Source organism: Cheilinus undulatus, linkage group 8, assembly GCF_018320785.1.
Source record: "Cheilinus undulatus linkage group 8, ASM1832078v1, whole genome shotgun sequence".
In the NCBI taxonomy this organism is placed as follows: domain Eukaryota; kingdom Metazoa; phylum Chordata; class Actinopteri; order Labriformes; family Labridae; genus Cheilinus; species Cheilinus undulatus.
In genome coordinates this window covers 42022848-42037919 of record NC_054872.1, presented here as the reverse complement: position 1 = coordinate 42037919, position 15072 = coordinate 42022848, and the positions used below count along the sequence as shown (strand labels likewise).

General features: G+C 41.1%; 1 protein-coding gene across 1 annotated transcript in view; it reads left to right on the top strand.

The window, feature by feature from the left end:
- The window catches only part of sv2a (synaptic vesicle glycoprotein 2A), an 85001-nt gene that overhangs the window by 52316 nt on the left and 17613 nt on the right, over window positions 1–15072 (top strand). The window contains exons 3-5 of the mRNA XM_041792470.1: window positions 10735–10915; window positions 13675–13826; window positions 14146–14279. Coding sequence (XP_041648404.1) covers window positions 10735–10915; window positions 13675–13826; window positions 14146–14279 — 467 coding nt within the window. The remainder of the gene's footprint in view (window positions 1–10734; window positions 10916–13674; window positions 13827–14145; window positions 14280–15072) is intronic.

Here is a 15072-nt window from a genome sequence, read left to right as displayed (position 1 = left end):
GTCTCCCACATGCCTTTTGGAGAACTCTTGTCCAAGTTTAATGAGTTTTCCTCAACAGTAGCTTTACCAGGCAGCAGTTATTGTATGCAGAGTCTCTCCCATCTCAGCTGCTGTAACTCGCTTGTAACTCGTTTGGAGTAGTCAAAGGTGTGTGACAGTCTGAGCTACGCAGATTTACACATGTGCCATATTCCTTTTATTTCTTGATGATGGATTTAACTGAACTCTGGGGGATGTTCAATGCCTTGGAAATTTTTTGTATCCATCCCCTGACTTTTACTTTTCAGAGGTACATTGAACTGTGTATGTATCAATGTAATCAACAGAAATACAAACATTTGCATGTTTTTAGCTTTTCAGAAAACCATCTTAATACTACAGTCACATGCTGTAGTATTAGTGTGACATTAAAACATGCCTTAATTTCATATGAACCACGAGTGCACAGTGAGACTGCTGCTGTTAACATCTGTATTTCATCTATCTTTTGTTTTTACACGGTCAGCAGTGAGGAGTGTGATGGCTGACTGGCTGGGTCCTCTGATGTGTTACTGCATCCTTCCTCCTCCGGCTCATTCAAAAAGCCCCGTGCGCCCTGGCAGAAAAGGAAAAACCGGCTATTTATAGTTTCCCTCGCTCTGCCCCCCCCCCAGCAAACATGTATACGGACACACAACCCTGCAGTGGGACACACTTTGTCTTTCCATGTTCATACACACACAAACATACACAAATACACACCACCCTGGAGCCTTTGGGAGCTCTGTCACAGCTCAGACGGGCCACCATCCTCCCCTCCTCTTACGCTTTTCCTTTTTTTTTTTTTTTTAACTCACTCTTCATTTTCTCCTCCCCCTTCTTCCTCTCTGGGGTGAGGACCTCCTCATCTTCTCTTCTATCTCCTTCCTTCTTTCTCTTTCTGTCTCCCTCTCATGTTGTTTTAGACGGATGGAAAGGGAATCTTGTTTGCATTATTAAAGGATGGGAAGAGAAAGCAGTAGTTTGGATATTGAACACTGCTTAAAAGCCTGAGGAGGTTGAAAACATATCAGATGTCAGATCCTCACACAGCTCTGCCATTAAATTCCAATTAACTGAAGATTAAACAGTTTTAGGTGTGAAGTAACCCTCCAGAATATGAAACAGCAGACGGTGGGTTACCTTTACACAGTGTTGACCTTTTAATTAGCTTTGTGCTGTTGAATTAAATTGAATACATGCAAATGTAAATGCCAGATGTCTTTTCTGCTGCTGAAAATGTTTGGAGGTGCAGATGCAAAAGTGGTGGCAACCATATGCCTCATTTCTGGTATATATTGTCAGTTTTATTGGCATAGACAAAAACTTGAAGTTTACAAAGCTGAGCTGGAGTCTGTTGAAGGCAGCAGTGCAGTTTGGGTTACGGTGGCCACTGAGGGCCATGTGCATGGGTGTCAGCAGGGCATATATGCATAATTTTAATGGGGGGATTCCTTGAGTGCTTGTCTTTTTCAGTAGTAGCAGTTATTTTGTGTGATAATTGACAAAGTTTAACTTCATAATCAACTTCTGATTCTTATTCTTTTTGTGTATTTTTCCTAACCTCTAGGACTGTTCAGTTATGGCTAAAATCTTTATTTTTTACATTTAATTTTGGGCTTTTTATGCCTTTATTGACAGTGGAGGACAGCTGATAGAAATGGAAACAAGGAAGAGAGAGCTGGGTAGAGACATGAGGGAAAGTGACACAGGCTGGAATCAAACCTGAACTAACCGCGTACATAGGGCACGCCTTAAACCACTAGGCCACCTGTGCCCCCCTAAAATCTTTATTTTGATTGATATTAAAACTATGATTGTCAAACGTGATGAATAAACATATGCATCATGCATTTATCAATGCCCTGCATAGAACTCTAGTTTGATAGTTTGGCTTCCCGCTCCATAAATCCGTGCCATCTACTTCTGCTGCACCCCCAATAGGTGTGTCAAATCCTACCTGCATCCCACACAGACTCTGACAATCAGTGTTAAATATTCAGAATAATACAGTGCATTTAGTTAAAGGCTGATATGCTCACTTCAGCACCACCCTGATTAAGTTTTCTCTATGAATGACGGAAACCCTAAAAAAACAACCACATCCTTGCCATGCCTAACGATGCCAACCATGGATAAAAAAAAAAGCAGCAGCTGGGAGTCTCAGATGGATGGAACTCCTGGTTATGGCTTAGTAATAGCAGAGTCAAATAATATTTACCAACTTTATTTACACATCATTTATCATCTTTTATTTTAAAGTCATAGAGAGCTGAAATTGTTTCTTGATCTCTGGAAAGTTTGTGCATCATAAAAACTGCAGTGCACTTCTATCAGCTCTCATAGACAGCAGGAATCTTTACTCTATTTTTTAACGTGCTGTTGCTTTTTCGCCAGATATCTGGACAATGGCTCAGCATCTCTGCGTGCTGATGCATATGTGCAGTGATAGGCCAACAACACTATAAGGCAAGCAATAAAGCCGTGCTTTTTGACTTATTTACAAAGTTTTAGTGCACACACTTTTTTGTGGCGCTTTAACAAAGCATCACAGCCCACCTGCCATGTGATGCTGGCTACCAACTACAGCTGACAAAACAGCAATTAAACCCTAATTTCTCATTCAATTTATGATTCTAACAGCAACCTGCGACACATCTCCTGTTATCTTGTTTATTATGAGCACCGAGAAGTGCTTTAAAGAAAGCTTACTTTGATTGGGGAATGTGGAGCAGGTGCATCATCTCATTCAAATACGTTTCCCTGTGGGTGTGTTTCAACAAAGTCCAGTTGTTTTCCTGCTCCGTCACTTTCTCTTACCAGCTCATAGCAAATGGAGCAGCTGCATGCAAGCCTCACATCATCCAGATAGAGGCAAAGCATCAGATGGAGTGGTATAAAGCACACTGACACTGGACTGTGGAGCAGTGGAAACATTCTGTTGAATCTCACTTCTCTGTTTGGCTGTCAGGTGGGCAAGTGTGGGTTTGGTGAATGAAGGGAGAATGTTACTTGTGGGATAATGGTATGGGGCTGTTTTTCAGAGTTTGATATAGGCCACTTATCTCCAATGAAGGCCAGTCTTAATGCTTCAGCATTCAAAGACATTTTGGACAATGCTATGCTTCCAACTTTGTGGCAACAGTTTAGGGGAAGGCCCTTTTTTATTCCAACATGGCTGTGCCCCAGTGCACAAAGCAAGGACTACAAAGACATGGTTTGATGAGTTTGGTGTGGAAGAACTTGACTGGCCTGCACAGAGGCATAAGAATACTTTTGTCCAAAAAGTCCAAAGAAAAAGGCAAATTGGCATATAATCGCTAACACAGAAACGTAAGTGTGGATGGACAATGAGGTTTCCAGGTGACCCCAAACTACAAAGTGAGTAAATTTTGAGTGGAAGGGAGCCGAAAAAACAGGAATCAGGAGCTCACCATTGTAGTTGTAGTCCACCTGCTCGTGCATAAGGTTTTTCTGGAACCATAATGCATGTGTGCAAACAGTCTCAGTTTTCAGGGGAACTTTATATTATCAGTAGTCATGGCAACAAACACAAAAAGTTGTGCTCTGAACCTGTTTTAGAACCTTTTTGTTTTTTGTCACCCAAAATGCAGTTGTCATGTTAATTAACAGCCAAAATTCAACAGGAATTTACTGCTCTCAGATGAATTCAAAGCTGTTTAAATCTGGTCTTAGTATGATTAAGATGGCCCAGTGATTAGATCATGCCCCATGTACATAGGCGTCCCAGGTTCAAGTCTAGCCTGTGGCTCCTGTCTTGCATGTCCTTCCCCGACTTCTCCTCACTGTTTCTGACTCTATCTACTCTCCTCTTCTTTAAACAAAGGCACAAAAGAGGTACAAATTAATAATAAGGAAAAAAGAAGACAACAGTTTGAATTTCTGGACATCATGTGAACACATTAGTCCATTGTGTTCACTATTGCACCCCTCCTAGACAATTTAGGGAGCATTTTAAGAGTGCAGTTCATGTTGAAAGGGGTCATAGATAAGTCTGAGCTGGCTGATGAGGATGAGGGAGGGCGATAAAGAGGCCAAGATAGTGATCCAGTGATAGTGAGTGCTGAAAAGGCCGACGGGTCAGCAGCACAGCAGGCAGATTCTCACACGGCTGAGTAAAGAAGATACCGACTGTGTGGTCTCTCCTGGTCACGGTGCATGTCTGTCTGTCTCTTTCTCTCCGTCCGTCTGTTCATCTGTCTCTCTGCTGCTGCATTGCGGCGACGGCTAAGAGCCCAGCAATCATCTCTGGCTCGTAGTTGCTGCTATGAGCTGTTCTGTCAGGAGGAGAAGCTCACAGCTGTCTCTCTGCTCTGCCAGGCTCAAACACATGCAGAAAAACACACACCACCCACGCACATGCAGAATAGAAAGTACACTCTAAGAGTACAAGAGAAAACAAGAGGTGTTGACAAAACAGGTTCATGAGTTATTATTCACTCACACATGCACACCTGGGACGATGGAAAGCACACCAACATGTGCACACAAAGAATCCCCTGCAATCGATCGGAGGAGGAGGGAAAGTCACCTTCTTCACCAATCCAGCTCTGCAGTGTTTACACAGAATAGACAGACTGACAGAGGGAATGAGGGATGACTCACTCACGCACATCAACACTGCAAACACACTTTCAATAACCCATGAACATTTCTTTTTATTTGAAAGAAAGGGACAAACCTCTTTTCATATCATGACAAGGCACAACCATCCATCCTCATCTTCTTTGGAAGCTTGTAGGTCAAATTTAGTCCAAATACTACCTTTACTGTCCCTGCTTTGGATTATTAGACTCTGTGGTCTTCTTTAGTTTTCAAGACTGATTTAACCCATGATTTCTTACCTCACCGTCTCTTTCAGAGCATTAAACAAATAAAAAGTAACCTGAGTTAAATCAGTATTTCATCTTCACTGCTACACAGATAATTCAGCTCCTTTTCTGCTAAATCTGTTCCTCTGTGGTATAAATCATCTCATTTGACATGCACAGAGTCAAAAGCTGTGTTCACTTGTGCACTGCTGAAATGTTTGTCATTTTTAGAAATGTTCTGAGTCAAACCAGATTTATACTCCAAGATTTAACCCCTGCAGAAGCCTGCACACGTAGCCAGACAGACATCTCTTTTAAAGTGTGATACACATCAAAATGACACACTGTTTTCAACCTTTTAAGCCCGCACCCCCAAAAATAACAGTGCCAAAGACCAGGACCCCCACTGTACCTGAAGGTTGTAGAAGCACAGTTGAACACAGCCGTGCACAGTCAAGAATAGTCATGTGCAGACGTACATTTTTTGAATTTTTTTTACACATTACTTTTATTTCAGCATAAATCTCACCAAATTACCGTGTTTTTATTTCACATTTAACAAGTTTTATTTAATTCATTTTCAAAAAAGGATAAAATGGACAATTTGAAATCAGTGAAAAAATTCTTTGTTGTTTTGGAAGGCATCTGGCGACCCCTTCTCAGTGTCTCAGGACCCCAAGAAAGGGTGTGGGATTGACAAAAATACATAAAAGATTTTTGAAATGATTTAAAGTGGTAATTTTATCCAGTATGATTAAGATATCCTTAAAATTAGTTTAATTTAAAAATAACAATCCATAGCTATTAATTGAGATTTGTGCTTGAATTTGAATGTGTATGTCACATCTCAAAATATAAATTTGTACATGATGCTTTGTGCAACATCATATTCATTCACCACCTCCAAGAACAATTGGGGTCCCTGGTCTCTGACCATGTTATTCTGGGTGTCACAGGCCAAGAAGTTTGAGAACCACTGCTCTAAGGCACTGGGATCTCAACTAGTCTGGTGTCAGGAAGTATCTCCACCTCCTTAGTGATAAATCATGACTCAAATTTCATCTATCCATACATTTTCTAAACTGCTTATCCCATTTGGAGGTCACAGGTGGCTGCGGCCTATCCCAGTGTCACTGGGCAAGAGGTGGGGTACACTCGTGACTGTTCCCCAGGCAGTCGCAGGGCTGATGTGTAGAGACAAACAACCAGGCATTCTCACACTCTACTGTCAGTTAAGAGTCACTAATTAACCTGATGTCTTTGGTGGTGGGAGGAAGCCAGAGTACCTGGAGAGATCGATGCATGACCTGACTGGGAGTTGAACCAAGGACTTTCTTGCTGTGAGGCAACAGCACTAACTCCTGTACTGTGCAGACCTAACCAGATGATTTAAAGAAAAATGGGGCAGTTTGGACTTGAGGTGGAACAAAAATTGTATTGGAAAAAAGAACTGGAGACATATCCTTCAAAGTTAAAGCACACCATAGACTCATGCCACATTTTTTTCCAGACACACATCTGTGACCCACTGAAATTGGCTTTGTGACCCTCTTTTGGGTTACTGCCGGTTAAGAAACAAGCGTCCCTGAAGCTTCAGGGCACTGCCTGTATCTGAGTAATGCCTCGAGCAGGGGTTCCCTAATGGTTTGCAGAGGCATGCTGGTGTGCCCTGAGGCAAGTCTAGGTGTGCCATTGGAATGTGTTCAGCCATACGCTCTTACTACAACTATATAACAACTAGAGATGCTGTAACATGTGTAAAACATGGTAATTTCCAAAGATACAAACATTGGTGTGCCTGGAGAGTTTGGCTTGATCTTTGGTGTGCCTTGGGCTAGAAAATGTAAAAAACTGCCTGTCTGTTGGCATATTGTGTATTCTCTACAGCAGCGTTTCTCAGCTTTTAAAAATCTGAAATATCTCAAGAAACATCAGTGAAAATGTAAATGAACACTCTGAATTCCTAGTACTCAAATAAGGGGTTGGTATATGACAGAATTAGACGGATAACTCATGACTGTTGCCTGAGTCTGGGACGATGTACACAGTTTTCCTATCTGGTTGAGATGGATGAGACGTAGACTTGGAGTTCCTGGTCCTCACCGCCAAACTATAAACATGCTTCCTGTACAGTGTGTAGTGATGTAAGTCTATTCATTGGCAGAACCCCGCTTTGATGTGATTGCAGGGAAAGACAGTTTTGGGATAGATAATGATCCACATATTCATGATAATTCTTGTTTTGTCTTAATTTATTTTGAGGCACCCGTGACAATGCCAAAAGGCACCCCAGGGTGCCTCAGCAACTCCAGTTGAGAAAGGCTGCTCTAGAAGGAGATAAATATCTTCAGATGATGAAACATTTAATCAAATCTACTTGCCTGAAATATTAGAGGTGCACTTCCTTTTCCACCCCTCTTAGAAGCCGAACAAGAACAGAAAAATTACCCCTTCTTATGCAGCAACTTCTTTAGCAGCAATACTTCACCTTCTCTCATGTCTCCTCTCTGCTTTAACTGTATTTTTGAGCTAATTGGTAGTAGTAGTGCCATTAGCCTGCAGTGATTTCAGTGAGTGTTGCCTGTTCATAAAGGACGTGCTTAGGGAAGCCAGGCTAGTGCCACAGAAGTTCTAACCCTGTTCCAATCGACATAGTTTCCTGTACACAAACAAGCAGGAAATGCTGATGGACTGGCATATATTACACTGTCAACTTGTGTTTAAGTGAAGTATTGCAGAGCTGCAGGGACCCACCAATGCACAAACTTTTAGTATGGCGTAGTTAGTTCCGATTTCCATGCAGAGACATAAACCAGGCTTCAGATGTTCACATATCCACCTCAAAGTGGGAGATATCCCTGGTAAACTGTGGGTGCCTTGGTCATGTGGAGACGGCAGATGAAAAAAGTCTCATGCCGTAATGACAGCAATAAAAGAGCAAACAGGGAAACAGAAATCAAAAGGTAGAACTATAGATAATAACTGCAGGCGAGCTCAACTCTCACAAGCGATCAAGTGCATACTGAGAAATCTTTCTTTTCATTCATTACACATAGTATAGGCATGGAGTTGACATTCTCATCAAATAGGAAAAAATTCTCCCAATGGACTAATCCTAGCTCTTTATGGACAGGCTCAGGAACAAGTGAGCCATGACTTGAGATTTGCTTGTCTATTGATTAGCCATTTCCATGCCAGCATTAATGAGGCAGTAAGATGCTCTTGGCATAAGATGTTCCCAGTTAAACAGATTAAAATGGACTCGTTGTTTGACTCAGCTACTCTATCATCAGCCACAGAAAAGTTGGACTAACGTGAATGTCCTATGGAGTATTTAACAAAGCAGGGTTCAATACAGATCTTTGTTTTACTAGGTTTAATATGTCAATAATATCAATGATTGTGCACAGATTTAAGAAAAGTAGCTTTTTGCACTCATAAAAGCAAACATAGATGTTACAACAAGGCGGCACACCGGTATCTTCCTTATTATTTATTCAGGGGGATCTCACCAATAACTCGTGTCACTGCGGGCTCAGGCAGCGTGGAGACTGCTGACAGGATGTCAATAAGGTGGCGATTGCACAGCGACTAAAGTGTGTGTTTGTCTCTGTGTGTGTGGTGCCTCAGACAGACAGAGAAAGCTACAGAGACAGAGAGAGGCCTACTAGGATAAGTTCATGAGCCGGGAGTCATGTAAGAACCTCAGATCAAACAGCTGGTTGACACAGTGCTGTTAGCAGAGCTCTGCTCCTTTACAGAGACTTCTAGAAACACCTAGAAAGGAGCCGTCAAGTGTAGTAGAAAGAAAGATGTCAGCAGAAATTGCTCAAGATATCAGGAGTTTTAATTTTGTTCAGGTAATGCACAAGTTTTACATTTTAATTGCTTCTAAGGGCTATTTTATGCTAACTATACTAAAATACTTCAGCAAGTCAAGCTAAACTGTTAGCCTGGTTCTGTTGAAGGTAAAAAAAAACTCCACTAACCAGCACCCAATAATCTAATCAATTTAAAAATATGGCATACTATTTCGTATTTGTTTGATCTACACAAACAAGAGAAAAAACACTTTTTTGGCAGTCATTTTGAGCTCTTGGTATGCTCTATTGTTAGCTATATGAAGGTTGACAACATAGACCTGATACTCATAGATCATGCAGTATATCATAGCAGAGCTTCCAATGCTAATTTGGCAGTGACATTTAGTGTGCGCAACAAATACACCACATGGACAAAAGTATTTGATGCGCACACTACATCAGCAGGGACCGTAATAACATTGTATTCAAATACATGTACTTTAATATGGAGTCGGCCCCCATTTGCAGCTTTAACAGCCTCCACTCTTCTTGTCAGGCTTTCCACAAGATTTCTGGTGGCTTCTGTGGGAATTTGTTTCCACTCATTCTGTCAGACATTTATGAGGTGAGGCACTGATGTTGGACGAGAAGGTCTGGCTCACAATCTCTGTTTTAGTTCATCCCAAAGGTGCTCAGTGGGGTTAAGGTCAGAGCTGTGTGCGGGCCAGTCAAGTTCTTCCATGCCAGACACACCAAACCATGTCTTTATAGTCCTTGCTTTGTGCACTGGGGCACAGTCTTGTTAGAATAGAAAAAAACTTTCCCCAAACTGTTGACACAAAGTTGGAAGCATAGCATTGTCCAAAAGGTCCTGGTATGCTGCATTAAGATTGGCTTCTACTGGAGACAAGGGGCCTAGCCTAAACCCTGAAAACAGCCCCATACCATAATCCCTCCTCCACCAAACTTCACAGTTGACACAATGCAGTCAGGCAGGTGTTTTGGGTTGTTGCTGAGTGCTAGAGGTTCTCTTTCAAAATCTTGACATGTCTTTCTTTCTTCATGATTCCTTCCATCTTTAGGAGATTCCCAGTTTCAGAGGCACTGAAGCATCCACTTAGCATAATACTCCCACTGCCGTGTTTCACTGTGGGGACGGTGTTCTTTGGGTTACATGCTTCTCGTTTCTTTCTCCAAGCACAGACAACATCCTTCTGGCTAAAGAGCTCTAGTATGAGTCCTTCTCACTCCAGTTCTTGACACTTGGAAATGCTGTGATAACTTTGTAGATCCTTCTCCTGCTTCCTGAACATCAACAATTCCATTTCACAAGTCTAAATTGATTTCTTTGTTTTTGCCATGATGTATTCTCCAGTGCAAGCTCAAACCCTCACTGAAGATTTTACACTGTGTGCAAATTTGAAGATAAGCCTCAGTTTTATCTTGATTTTACAAGCTTTGAACATTACAAAGTTAAAGCACATCCTTTCACAACAGTAGCTTGCTAAGGCCCAATAAAAAGGTCAGTTCTAAGGTGGGCTTATAATTCAGACCCTGGTAGTTTTTGTGAAATAATTTTGTTTCTGTGTGCAAAGTGAAATAATGTTAGCATCCAAAATAAAACTAGGATGTTTAGAAAAGCAGGTATACATATTCTTTGCTCAGTTTAATTAAGATTGCTACTCAAACTTACATACACTGAAACCAGCAGCTTTTTCAATCAGCCTTCCTTACTCAATGAAGACTAAATCTTTGCTATTAAAAAGTTGTCATTACTGTATTTGACCCCACCGACACCCCTTTATCATATTGTTTAGGTTCAGGTGATTATTCTGTATTTGTCTTGCTCTGTTTTCAGTTTTATGTTAAATACTTCCCAATAAGCTGCTAAATTAGCTTATATTCAAGAAATTGGGAAAATAATGAGAGTGGAAATGATGGCTGGAAGTAATTTCAATGAGTTTACTGATGAATAAAATCTCATTATCTTGTCTTCTGTCTCTCTGCCCTCCCTCTTTATACCTACCATTACATTTCCCGGCCATTACCCTCCTCTTTCTCGGTTTTTCTCTCTCCCACAGGTCTGATCGTCTACCTGGGGATGATGGTTGGCGCCTTCGTCTGGGGTGGCCTGGCTGATCGGATCGGCCGGCGGCAGACCCTCCTCATCTCCCTCTCTATCAACAGCGTGTTTGGCTTTTTCTCGTCCTTCGTCCAGGGCTACAGCTCCTTCCTGTTCTGCCGTCTGGCCTCTGGTGTGGGGTAAGGACATAGATGACTCACGCACAAACTCACACACAGAAGCCAGGCCTGGAAATGAAACAGTCACGACCACTGTGGTGCGTCATTCGATTTGACAAGCAGAGCAATGCCACATGTCAAAGGACAGATAAACTGCTGTGCTTATGGGAAAAAAACCAACAAATCCAGCCTCAGATTCTTGGATGGTTTTAACGCCTGCTGCATTTCATGAGCTGTTTTGCTGTCCAATTGTCCTATTCCCTTTACACTGGCACTTAAAAAAGGCAGTTTCATTAACTGAGTAACATCCACAGAATAAACGAGCCTGAGCTGTTTTAAGTGAATGAGTTTAAAGGTACACCACGTCTCTGTAGCATCCTTGCATCCTGGTCTCTTCATACTGCAGCTCTGTGGCTAAATGCTGGTGGCCATGGCAAAATGTCAGCAAAATGGCGGCCATTGCCCTGATTCCCAAGAAGATGAATATAAAAGATGACCTACCCCAGTTTTTTAAATTTGTTTTATTATTGTTGTTAAGGCACTGAATATAAGAGTTATACTAGCTTGTCCAGCTTTAGCTAGAGTTGAAAACTACTGTACACCATCACCACATTTTACATTTCATTAGTTATGCAAAAGAAAAAGATTGAACAAATCAGATTTTCTATGATGTGTACTATTTATGTCAGCTTTTATTTTTAAGGCACCCTTTTTGTGTACATCTTTGTGTGGTAATATCAGTGTCTTCAACACTTTATTTAGCACTGATTTATCTTGATAATAAAGAACATTTCAGCAGTGTTCATTTTGTTGAGTTAAGTATGACTAAAAGTGTTTGTTGACTGACTTTCTTCCATGAGGAAGAAGAGACTATAACCTTCAATATCCACCTCTGCACTGCAAAGCAAATCACTCCCTTTTTAGTCAATCATTGCAATTCCACTGCTTGCAATCTGGTCCATCTCCAGCACGTCCCAGAAGCGCCATTCCACTACACTTCACTGGAGATTTATGCCAGGACTATTTCCAGTAGTAGCCGCTGCCAAATGGAATCAATCCACACAGAGCAGACCAATCCAAAGAGCTAGAAAAATGTGCAACATAAGGCACAGACTCCTGATGGTAAAACATCACTATATCAACATCACGGCTCCTCCTGTGGCACAAGCTACAGGTCTTCAGGAGGTTAGAGGATCACAGAGCGTCTCAGGCACCACTGACAAGAAAAGGTTAACTTTTATGGTGAAAAACCTCAGAATTTGACATGAAACCACACATTGTTTGTAGAAGACATAAACCTTTTGATGTTTAGATATAATGCAAGCAATCAAATCATGGAATCATATCAAAATGAATGGCAAATTTAAAAAAGAATCTGCTGTTTACATGATATTCTCACGTTCAGTTCTCCTGTGATCTTGAGCTGCTCAGGGTGGTGCAGTGGTGCGCAGCGCTCCAGACACACTTCCAGTGTGCACAGTCACACAAGGCTGAGTTCATGTCATAATCTTCCCTCTACCCAAAGTTCCTCCTTTTCTTTTCAAAATAAAAGCAAGTTTGTATCCCGGCAGGAAGTCTGTTACCTTTAGTTTAAGGCAGTAAAGATAAAAAATGAGACAACAAAAACTGCTTTAAATGCAAAATAGTGGAATTTAAAAGTCCCAGTGAGCTTTAGATAGATAGATGAAAATGTATTTTGAATATATAAAACAGAGTGCAAAGTGGTCATACAAAAAGAAAGAAAACAATGCTCTTAAACAAAATAAAATTTAAAAAATACAGTGCAATACAAACGTCACATGCAACAATTTGATTTACATATCCAAAAAAGAGTGTGAGGATGTACACACTTATTTAATCCCACCCCTTCTCAATTCAATAATAATAATTCAATAATTTGCTATTATCAAAAATAGAAGTTCATTATAGATTGTAGCTTTGATAATTTTGATTGTTTTTTTATCATAAACTTGCAAAACCAAGACTTTCTCATTCACATAACCTGTATGTGAGGTCATTGGGAATTGTTTGCACACCAGTGAATGAACCTGAGACGTTAATGACTTTGAACATTAACCATTAAATATCTGTATGTATTGTGAGCATGGTGGCATACTGTCATGTTCACAGCAGTGCTTTTTAGTGTCAAAACCCCTTTTAAATTTTGTAGTTAATGCAGTGAATACATTTGTCTCCGATTCAGCAATCACTGAAAGCCAGAGACTCATAAGTTTTGTGTGTCTCTTTAAAGGGGCACTTTTGCCTTTTCATTGTGGGTGTTACTGTAATTTGCAGTGTGGCGAACTTTTCCAAATAAAGTCATTATGTTAACCACACTGACCCATTATAACTGGCAGAGCTCTGATTGAATCCGCTCCCAGAATCTGTTCCCTTTGGGTCGTAAACTGTTTTGATGGAAGATGTACAGCGAGGCAGTAAAGAAGCTGCTATCGATCACAGCCAGCTTGGCCTTCATGGGCAGCTTTTAAGAGTTTAACGATCATCTTTATCAACTGCAAGGCTTCTTTGCCTCTTATATCTCTCTCTCATGCAACTTTCCTAGAACTCTCCATATGAAATCATTTTTCATGTGCTCTTTTGTTAAAAATATTGCTTAACATTGTTTTTCTTCACACTGCCTTTTTAAATGACAGTTTTCATCTTTCTTTCTTTACCCTGTTTATCTCCTCCCCTTGTATTTCTCCACATTCACCTCTTTAACTATGTCTCCTCTTGTTTGTCTTTCAATTATACTTAAAAATCTGCTTCTCTCTTTACAGTATTGGTGGCTCAATTCCCATTGTGTTTTCCTACTACTCTGAGTTCTTGGCTCAGGAGAAGCGAGGAGAGCACCTGAGCTGGCTCTGCATGTTCTGGATGATCGGTGGTATCTACGCCTCTGCCATGGCCTGGGCCATCATCCCACACTACGGTGAGGAAAACACATTAACCCTCGAAGAGGAAATCACTGTCAGAGTAGATATGCACACTTGTTCATCATTGTGCCGGTCGGTTTGTCCCAGAAAAGGTAGATTTAAACATTTTAACTGACATCATAAAATATGGAGATAGGGCTAATTCTCATTCAGTGAATTCTCCTCCTTTAGAACTTAATCATGAACAATTTAAATGAATTGAGTTTATTTTAGTTGAAGTGGACATATATCAAAGTTGCACACAATGCAAAGCGCACAGTCCAGGTCTTACAGCTGCTCCGTAGCTCATGCTTTTGTCTCTTTCCTCTCATTCAGGCTGGAGTTTCCAGATGGGCTCGGCCTACCAATTCCACAGCTGGCGTGTCTTTGTGTTGGTGTGTGCCTTCCCTGCTGTGGCGGCCATCTCTGCACTCACCACCATGCCTGAGAGCCCCCGCTTCTACCTGGAGGTCAGCTCTCTGCATGCAAAGACTTTGTGGAAATATTGGTAGAATACATTTAGACTTCATGAATGCATAAGCAGCCTTGAAATAGAGAGCGTCAGCTCAAAATCAGAAGACACTGGGCTGCTGACAAAGTGCAGCTTGCACACTTTTGCAGAATATTTTAAATAGATAAATAAACGTGCATTCATAAATCCTGGAACAGGCGAAACAGGAAGGCACTGTTACGTGCATGAACTGCTCATTCCTGTCCACTATAGTTTGAACGCTGTCAAAAAGAGGAAGCTGGAAAGTTGGACATGAAGTCTAGCTCAATTTGGTTCAGTACTAAACTAAATTACTTGCATTTCATTTGTCAGAGGTTTGGAAAGGTTTCAAAATAACTGATCCATATTGTTCTACCTTTTTACACCCCTTTGTTGGGGCACCAAAGGTCCTGTCAGACCCTTAAGAGTGCAAATTTACTCGCTCTTGTCCACAGATTGGTCAAAAGAATCTTCACTGCACTTGCAACAGTGGTAAAAAGAGGTACCAAATGAAAGCATTTTGGAGCCGAAAGACTGGCTTTTATTTCAGAATGTAGCCAAATTAGCCAGATTCCTAAAAGGAGCTGGACTTCCCATCACTAAAGCCAGGCCAGACAGACTTTGACAGTGGAAATGCTGTGCCAAAACTGTACCGAACCAAACAAATAAACCATATTTAGGTGTCTGACTTGTTTGGGATCTTTGTTGTAAAAATGATTGTATTCCTCATGTAAATTTCTCTCTGTATTCTACTGAGCCTGTCTTAGATGTCT